At 41.2% G+C, this 10,444-nt stretch overlaps 1 protein-coding gene across 1 annotated transcript in view; it reads right to left on the bottom strand.

Moving 5' to 3' along the window:
* Positions 1-9,595: 9,595 nt before the first annotated feature.
* The window catches only part of SLC9B1 (solute carrier family 9 member B1), a 28,405-nt gene continuing 27,556 nt past the window's right edge, over positions 9,596-10,444 (bottom strand). Inside the window, exon 9 of the mRNA XM_075543539.1 lies at positions 9,596-9,814. Within this exon, the coding sequence (XP_075399654.1) occupies positions 9,596-9,814 (219 nt within the window). The remainder of the gene's footprint in view (positions 9,815-10,444) is intronic.

Raw genomic sequence — 10,444 nt, 5'->3', positions numbered from 1 at the left:
AAACTCAAGTCTCAGAAGCATACTGAATGCTTCTCTTAGTTTCCTCGTGTTCTTATAAATGATTATGAATGTAAATAAGCTCTTGCTACACAAGCATAAAGTGTGAAGCTATTGTTTCTCAACATAGCTTCCCCATGTAGGTCTCTACACTTGTGGGGGCAGTGTCTCTCTGACCCTTCTCTGAAGAATGTGCTCTTTAATTGACACCTCAACCACGGCAGCTTGGGAATCCCTGAGGGACTCACCTGTTCTTTTTAAATGGTCCTTGAACTAGGGACAAAAAAAGTATGATTGCCCTTGCTACCCTTGAATAATGAGCAGGTTTGTGGCCACTGCCCTGATTTTCACCAGTGCAGTTTTCTACGATCTTAAAACTTTTTCATAATAAGCCCTTGTGAATGTCCTGTGTTCTTTGGGGGAAAAACACAAACAACAAAACCTACCAAGGCTACCTCTCTGGAATTCCAAAGAAAGTCGCCATAACTTTAGGAGCTGATCTCTGCCTTCAATTTAACTGGCCGAGCGGATTCCCTTGGGAGCCACAGTTTAAGGTTCTTTGTTCTTAACAAGACTGCAAGAAGGGTATGAAGAGGAAGGCACAGTGTATTACTGAGAAAATTTTTCTGCAGTTATCCACTGAGTGTGGAGACATGTTGAAACAAAGTTTTGTTTGGAATAAACCAGTGCATGTATGGACTGGAACCTGAGAAGCAATATGTTTTAGTTGCCTTTCTTGTTCCACAAGTAGGTGGCTATGAAGAAGAGTAGGTAGTTTTTCAGTTCAGAGGGTGAGGAGTCCAAATGCAGAGTGTGAATCTACAGAGAGGTTCCTTGTCTAGTTCACCTTCTAACAGCCTGCAATCCTTGGTGTTCCTGCCTTGTACCGTCAGCTGCCTTCCTCAGTGAGCATCTGTCTCACCCTCTTTCCTGTAGCTCTGGTTTTACCTCAAAAGTAATTAGATTTAGATGTATCTTCAATTGGCTTAGCCTATTCACAGAAAAACACTATTCCTAAACAACGTGCTGCTCTCAAGTTGAATCTGACTCACAGGGACCCTCCTGGACAGAGTACAATTGCTCTGGAGGGTTTCCAAGGCTTTACATCTTTTTAAAAAAATAATAATTTTATTGGGGCTCATACAACTCTTACTACCATCCATCCATCCATTGTGTCAAGCACATTTGTACATTTGTTGCCATCCTTATTCTCAAAACATCTGCTTTCTACTCGAGCCCTTGGTAACAGCTCCTCATTTTTCTCCTTCCCCTGTCCCCCATGAACCCTTGATAATTTATAAATTATTATTTTGTCATCTCTTACACTGTCCGATGTTGTCTCCCTTCACCCACTTTTCTGTTGTCTGTCCCCCAGGGAGGGGATTATACGTAGATCCTTATGATCGATTCCCCTTTTCTACCTCTCCTTCCCTCCACCCTCCCGGTATCATTCTCACCACTGGTCTTGAGGGATTCGTCTGTCCTGGATTCCCTATGTTTCCAGTTCCTATCTGTATCAGTGTACATCCTCTGGTCTAAAGGCTGTAAATCTTTATGGGAGCAGACGGTCTTTCTCTTGTAGAGGGGCTGGTGGGTGTGAACCTCTGTCTTGAGATTAGCAGCCCAGTGCTTAACCCAAAGTGCCATCAGAGCGCCTTCCCGGGCATAGGGGTCAGGATTCCAACATGTACTTTGGTGGGACATGAGTTACAGCCAATTAACATGGCCTTCCTAGTCATAATTCCTTATGTGACATAATTCTGACCTTCAGACGCCTGTGACTCCAGTATCAATTTTTTTTCCTTTAGGGCACTCTCTACTCAAGAACAGGAAGGTATGAAGATCATTAAGATCTGTCCTCAGGAGAGGATTTGAACCAGGCCACATTCTTAGTTTCCTTGATGACATTTTTAAGATTCCACCTTAGAACTGGATGCGAACCTGAGCACACTTTGCTCTCCTTGGATATATAGTGTTGCTGGCACACAATTCGACACACCCGTCACCTGGAAAACCAGATCTCTATCTTCCTGACTCAGCTTGGGTAACAGGAAGTCCTGCTGTGGCTTGTGGGCATTTTTGGCTTCTGGCTCGGTCTGAACCTGGTTTTGAATGGACAGCACCCACCATCCCATGAGATATTTCCTCACGTTTCTGTAGGAGGTGGGAGGAATGGAGCAAAGTAGTATCTTGGAAGAGTGGTCATTTGGGACATCGTCAGTCTCCAACTCCTTGAAATTAGTCTGGTATTAATTCTCACAAAAACAATGTATGACCACAGGCCACAATTCAATTTATATCAGCTGCCAAAAATGGAACTAACATAAAAATACACAGTCGTTCATTTTAAAATACATTTATCTCAAACATACTTGCTGTTGAAGAGAAATCACCTTAAAGTTAAATAAATTGAATAAAATTCGCATTACAAATGCAAGAGGATTTAAAAATTCAACTGCATCTTTGTTTCCATAAAATAGTAAAAAACACATGGTGAAAAACACTTGCTACTTGCCCTCATGAAGGGATCAATGAAGATAGGGGTGCTTGTTCTATCACAGTGTGCTCAAGAAACCAGCTGGTGCCTATCCATCAGAAAGAATACTGTCTGGGTGTTAAAAGCTTGTCAGGTAACTCCACATGGAAGTACACCAGCCTGTGTGATCCAAGCATTGTAAATAATAAAATCCCACTCCAGAGGAGGGAACGGTACTAGGGCTTAAATTCTGTATACCTGAATTGCAGAAGGCTATTAATGACCTGGTGGTGTAATGGTTATGCCTTGGACTGCATTCCAAAAGGGCAGCATTTTGAAACGACCAGCTGCTCTTTGGGGCTTTCTACTCCTGTAAACAGTTGTAGTCTCAAACTCATTGTCATTGAGCATATGGTTTGATAAGGACCCTGTAAGACAGAGTAGAACTGCCCTGTGGGCTTCCAAGATTGTAACTCGTTGTGGGAGTAGAAAACGTCATATTTCTCCTGCTGAGCAATTGGTTGTTTTGAACAGCTGACCCTGAAGTCAGCAGTCCAATGCATAATCCACTATGCCAACCAATTAGGAGGAGGGAAAAAGTGCTCTCATGCTTTGGTGGTGGAAATATGAGTTACAGTCTATTGGGGAAATTAATTTGATCACATTTGGGAAAATACAATTATTGTACCCTTTGTTAAGAGAATTCCATAGAAATAAAAGCACCAATGTATATGCCCACTTGTACACAAGTATGTTTGCCTACTGCACAATTGCTATTGTTTATTGCAATATTGATCTGAGGTGGAAAATACAAGGAAGCAAAGTAGATGCACATTAATATAGGCGTGGTTAAACAAATGTCCACAAACTATGGGGTACTTTTTCAGCCATTTTAAGACAAAGCTGTACTAATTGATTTAATATGCCAGTGAGGTAGTATTCAGTGAAAACAGCAAGGCACAAGGTGGCGTGTTTAATCCAAGCTATCTCTGTGTGTATATTTACACATGTGTATTATAGGTAGATTTGAATTACGGTATTGGCGAAGAACATTGAATATGCCCAAGAGTGCCACAGGAACGAACAAACATATCCTGGAAGTACAGCCAGAATGCTGATGGGAATGGCAAGACTTCAGCTCACATACTTTGGATGTGTGAGGAGGGACAAGCGCCTGGAGAGGAGTTTCAGCTATGCTTGGTAGAGAGAGCATGAGCTTGGGTGATGGACACAGTGACTGCAACAATGGCTCACACAGAGCAATCGTTGTGAGGACTGAGCAGTGTCTTTGTTCTCTTGTAATTGGGGAATCGAGTCGGAATCTCCGAAGACACCCGACAGCAACTTTTACAGAGATATCCAAGATCTAAAATGCTTACTTTACTTTGAATGCTTATGAATGCTAATAATCAGTATACAGGTAATTTTTGTTGTTGTTGTGTTTTATGCTAAACCATGCTTGCACCTTAAAAATAATATACCAAGTGGGAGCAGAGCAGGGAGCCCTGAGAGAGTACAAAGGATGGGCTCTGGGGCCAGAGCGTGGCACCCATCAGACCTGATTGAAGGACATGCCTAGAGATAAAAAATCAGATCATGATCTATTTACAGGTTTTTCTTTCTTTTTAACATTTTTTCTTTTAATTAATTTATTCTTCTATGGGTAATTGGTTTTCTTTTTTGTAGTCATCACTGTGTTCTCACTCATCGCCTATCTTGCTATGGCTTGATTTTTGGTGCATATTATTAAGATAGACTGAATGAACAGTCTGGAGGGGGAAACAATGGGACTAATGGTTCTGGGGAGACACAGGAGAGAGGGAGGCGGGGGTAAGGAAGTGGTGCCGACCAACCCAGGGACAAGGGAGCAACAAGTGATCCAAAATGAGTGGCAAGGAGGGTGTGAGAGGCCTGGTGGGGATTAGCAAGGGCAAGGTAACAGAGAAATTACTAAAACCCAAATGGAGGCTGAGCATGATAGTGGGACAAGAGGAAAGTAAAAGGAAAAAGAGGAAATAACTAGGTGACAAAGGTTATTTATAGAGTTCCAAAGACTGGAATGTACATATGTAATATATATTTATATAAGAGTGTGGGGAAACATCTATGTGCATATGTTTATAGGTTTAGTATTAAGGCAGCAGATGGACATTGGGCCTCCACTCAGACACTTACTCAATGCAAGAATACGTTGTTCTATTAAATTGGCATTCCAGGATTAACACCTTCCCAACACCATTACTGAAGAAAAATGTGTGCATAAGCAAATGTGGTGAAGAAAGCTGATGGCGCCCGGCTATCAAAAGATATAGCATCTGGGGTCTTCAAGGCTTGAAGATACACAAGCGGCTACCTAGTTCAGAAGCAACAAAGCCCATATGGAAGAAACACACCAGCCTGTGTGAACACGTGCTGTCGAAGGGATCAGGTATCAAGCACCAAGGAACAAAAAATCATATAATTGTAAATGTGGGTGAGTGCAGAGTGTAGACTCAAAGCCCATTGGTAGCCAACCGGACACCCCCTTACTGAAGAGTTGTGGAGAGGAGATGAGCCAGTCAGGGTGCAGGCTAGCAATGATGAAACATATAACTTTCCTCTAGTTCTGGAAATGCTTCCTCACACCCCCCCCCCCACTACCATGATCCCAATTCTACCTTACAAATCTGGCTAGAGCAGAGGATGTAGAGATAGCAATTGGAAACACAGGAATCCAGGACAGATGACTCCTTCAGGACCAGTGGTGAGAGTGGCAATGCCTGGAGGGTGGAGGGAATGTGGTGTAGAAAGGGGGAACCAATTATAAGAATCTACGTATAGCCTCCTCCCTGGGGGATGAACAGCAGAGAAGAGGGTGGGGGGGGGAGACGTCGGACAGTGTAACATATGACAAAATAATAATAATTTATGAATTATGAAGGGTTCATGAGGTAGGGAGGAGTGGGGAGGGAGGGGGGAAATGAGCAGCAGATATTAAGGGCTCAAGTAGAAGGCAAATGTTTTGAGAATGATGTTGGCAACAAATGTACATATGCGCTTGACACAATGGATATATATATGTATGGATTGTGATAAGAATTGTATGAGCACCCAATAAAATTATTTTAAAAAATAATAATATGCCAAGTAAAAGATCATGCATTACCTAATTTCATATGTATGAAATTTCCAGAATAGGCAAATCTATGACCTAAATATTAGTAGTTACCAGATGTTGGGGAGATTGGAAGGAAATGAGGAAGTGACTGCTAATGGGTAGGTATAAGGCAGTGGTTCTCAATCTTCCTCATGCCACGACCCTTTCATACAGTTCCTCATGTTGTGGTGACCCCCCAACCATAACATTATTTTTGTTGCTACTTCGTAACTGTAATTTTGCTACTGCTATGAATTAGGTGACCCCTATGAAAGGGTCATTCGACCCCCAAAAACATCCCGACCCACAGGTTGATAACCACTGGTATAAGGGTTCATTTTTATTTATTTATTTTCCTTTTTTTAAAAAAATTAAATACTCTTATTGGGGGTTCTTACAGCTCTTATCACAATCCATACATGCATCCATTGTGTCAAGCACATCTGTACATATGTTGCTATCATCATTTTCAAAGCATTTTCTTTGTACTTGAGCCCTTGATATCAGCTCATTTCCCCTCCCTCCCTGATCGTTCCTCCCTCATGAGCCCTTGATAATTTCGAATTATTTTTTCATGTCTTATACTGACCATTGTCTCCCTTCACCCACTTTCCTTTTGTCCATCCCCTGGGAGGGGGTTATAGGTTAGATCATTCAGATCGGTTCTCCCTTTCTCCCCCCACCTTCCCCTTACCCTCCTGGTATGACTATTCTCAATATTGGTCCTTAGAGGTTTATCTATCCTGTATTCCCTGTGTTTCCAGCTCTTATCTGTACCCATGTACATGCTCTGGTGTAACTGGATTTGTAAGGCAGAATTGGGATGATAATCAGGGGGTGGGTGGGGAGGAAGCATTAAAGAACAAGAGGAAAATTGTACACTTCATCGATGCTATCCTGCACCCTGAATGACTTGTGTATTCCTGTGACCCTTCTGTAATGGGATGTCCTATTGTCTACAGATGGGCTTTGGGTCTCCACTCTGCATTTCCCCTCATTCACAATGATACAACTTTTTGTTCTTTGATGCCTGATACCTGATCCTATCAACACCTCATGAACACACAGGCTGGTGTGCTTCTTCCATGTGGACTTTTATACTTCTCAGCTAGATGGCCCCTGTTTAAGCCTTTAAGACCCCAGACACTATATCTTTTGATAGCTGGACTCCATCAGCTTTCTTCACATTTGCTTATGCACCCGCTTTGTCTTCAGCGACTGGGAAGGTGAGTCTCACGGAATGCCAGGTTATTGGGACAAAGTGTTCTTGTGTTGAAGGTGTATGTGAGTAGAGGCCCAATGTCCATCTGCTACCTTAATACTAAACCTATAATATATGTGTACATAGTTCTATTTCTCTATCATTATATATATATATTTATATGTGTACATGTCTGTATTTAGACTTGTATAAATGCCCTTTATTTTCTAGTTCTTTCCTCTATTTCCTTTTACTTTCCTCTTATCCTACTCTCATGTTCGGCCTCCATTTGGGTCTCAGTAATTCCTCTTGGTTACACTGCCTTTTATCAAACCTTACCAGGCATCCTACCACCCCACCCCCCCTTGCCATTGATTTTAGACCACTTGTTGTTCCTTTGTCCCTGGGTTTTTTAACACCCACTTCCTTTCCCCAGCCTCCCTTTCTCCTATGTCTCCCCGGAACTGTGGGTCCCATTGTTTTCTCCTCCAGATTATTTATCCTATTTTATCTAGATAGACATGTAGAGACAATAATAAGCATAAAAACAAGACAAAACAAGCACAGAGCAAAACAAGAAAAGAAAACAACAACAAAAAATTAAAGCCTATAAATAATTCAAGGTACATTTATTGACCTTTAGGAGTTTTTTTTCTAGTTGATTCTGATGGGGTGCCACACCCTGGCCTCAACATCTATTTTTAGTATTCTCTGGGGATGTCATTGCTTTGCTCCCCTTGCTGCTCTGTTGCACGCCCTTAGCGTTTTGCCCTGGTGTGGTGGGGTCAGATTGGGCACAATCCCCGTACTGTGTCTCCAGTGTTGTCCCTCATAGCACCATGGGTCAGTGAGGGACGTCCTGTCTCGTGGTGAGGCTGGCCCTATGATCCTCTTTGTGCATTGTTTGCTCTGAGCAGGCATATTGTCCTGGGGCTTGGTGGACCAGGATGTGTTTCACTCTACTTCCCTCCTTGTTTGCTCCTAAGTGCTCCGATCAGACATGTCCCGCTCCCACAGTTGTTTCAGTGATGTCTTCTGAAGTGAATTCTTCTGGGGCTGGGGTGGAGGGGCTGTCCAAATAGTTGGGATTGGGGCCAGGCCCTCAGACTTCTCTATAGGTTCCCTGCTTCATGCCAGTATGTTGCATTCACATCTTGGTGCACCGGATTGAAGTCTGTTAAGGGTTCTTTTTAGGGTGATTGAAAGACTTCTAACATTGCTTGTGGTGGTTGCAAACACTATATGAAATACTAAAAATCATGACTCTTACACTTTCAACAGGTAAATTGTATGATATATATATATACACAGTATACAATATATAATATATGTATGTCTTTGTATATATAAAAGTATTAAAAAATAAAACACCACTATGCATTTCCCGAATATTTGCAAAAAATCAATACAAGCATTTGAAAAACAATGAATATATTAAAATAACAAAACTATACTTACATTCGAATGACAAAACACAGAAAAAGAAAACATTTACTAAAGAAAGAGTGAATGACAAAGCGGTAAGCCTCATTTGGGACTACTGTCCTTCACGCATCAAATCCTTACTCTGGGAGAATCTTGCCATTATCCTGTCTTCTCTGTATGAAATGCAGTCAGGATAAGCTAATAGGTCCAGTTGGCAGGTTGTAGAAGAATTCCAGACAGGAAGTGTGCAAAATGATCGGATTATTGCAGAGGTCGCCAGTTCCTCAACTCTTCAGAGATTGCAGGAATGCCTTAGCTCTAACGCTAGTTCTTTTCTTCCATGTTGCTTATTGAGCTAGTCATTGACATCAGAGTTTAAAATCTTGTCATTGTTATTTAGTTGACATATTTTATTCCGGTTATTTATTTATTTTCTTTTTCTGGTGACATTTTAACTGAATTAATAAAATGATAGAGTCCCACTCTTCCTATTTGGTGAATATGTTGTTAAGTTCAATATTTAGAGGTTTTTTTCCCTTTATAACTGGCTTCATTACATCATTAAGTTTTCTATTATGGATAGTTTGCATTATGACATTAAATCGGGCCTTACAGATACTTTAAAACTATCCCAGAATACTTACAGATTTAATGTATTATTAAAATCTAAGTATTAAGAGATCATTACATATAATATTGTTTATATAAACTTCAGAATTTAAAAAACATAGGTAATCTGTATATGGAAATCATATATTAATAGATACTAAGTTCAATGTGTAGTCGCCATATATTTATAACTTTAGATTTTTCTCTCACGGGAGATAATTTATTAATAGAACCAAGCGTCAATGAGGCTGGCTGGAATCACAACAGAGGATCCTGGGAAGAACAGGAGAAATATGTAGAACAAAAAAAATAAAATTTACAAGAAGGATTAGAATTCATGGTCTGACAGAGGCTGGATAAATTCTCAAGACTGGGGCCCTAAGTCACCTTTCTTACTTGGAATGGAAGTAATTCCCAGAAACCATCTTCCCTCCAAACAACAGAGAGGCCCATAAAATAAACAATAATATCCAAGGGGCTTGTGGTGTTCCTTCAAATGGTCAATGACGTCAGTTCACAAAGATCTTGGCCAAAAGTAAAGATGAGAGGAGTCAGGAAGGGGTAGAAAATCTGGATGAAGGGAAACAGGTAACCCAGAATGGGAAAAGGGAGAGTGTTGACATGTGCATTGTGGGAATGCACCCAATGTCAATGACGACTTAAGGTACAAACTCTTAACTGGGAATCAAATTTGCTTAGCTCAAAAAATGAAGGAGAAAAAGAATCTGGCTGATAATGGCAAATACATGTTTTAATGATGCAGTAACACTGCATCCACAGACATCTTGTAGTGTTTGGGATCACCGCGTGCAAGCATTTTAGGCCCCAGTATGCCAATAAGTAGAGCTCCGTTTGGAGCTGTGATCAGAATGGCTAAGAATGCTAATGTCATCACGTTCTGTGCATATCCTTCCAGATGTCGGTGCTCGCCGTTTCTTGCTGTTTCCAGAGCCAGCGGACCTAATACAGCCTGCATTTGAGGGAGAGGGAGCGGGGGACATAAAGAAAGATGTTAAATAGAGTTAACATGTAATTAAAGTAAATGGCTCTGTTAGAGCAAACTAAGCTAATTATTACAGTATTAGAAAAAAGTCCTGAGTATTTCCAATGAAATGCCCATAAATTCTATGCTCTACCTACTAAATATATTTAGAAAAAGAGTGGAATAGGGACAATTCAGTGTGCAGACATACGGTGGTTGGTTTTTAACTTGGACCCTCTGTTTCCCTGCACTTCAGCACATTTTCTTGGACACACACATCCTCAGAACCTCACAATTTCTAACTGAACCAGGTCGTTGTCTTCACCACGTGACTCTAGGTCCTTGGCAACAGTAAGAGAAAAACAGCCTAAAATAGCAAGGCCCGAGGCCCTAGGATTTGTTGCTCTACTTCTCATTGCCATACATCAAAGGCAGTATGGTACAGATACTGGTGAGGATTAAATGTGAGAACACAAGCAACACCTGGCTCACAGTAGATATTCATACAATAGAATGAGTTTCTGAGACTTTGTCCCCTCCTCCAAGTCATTCCATTTCTCCTGACAGCCAGAAGAGACAAACACTAACATGTAATACTGCGAGACCCTAAATATAGTT

Source organism: Tenrec ecaudatus, chromosome 3, assembly GCF_050624435.1.
Source record: "Tenrec ecaudatus isolate mTenEca1 chromosome 3, mTenEca1.hap1, whole genome shotgun sequence".
In the NCBI taxonomy this organism is placed as follows: Eukaryota; Metazoa; Chordata; class Mammalia; order Afrosoricida; family Tenrecidae; genus Tenrec; species Tenrec ecaudatus.
The sequence above is the reverse complement of the archived record's forward strand: the minus strand, read 5'-3'. Positions and strand labels throughout refer to the sequence as shown.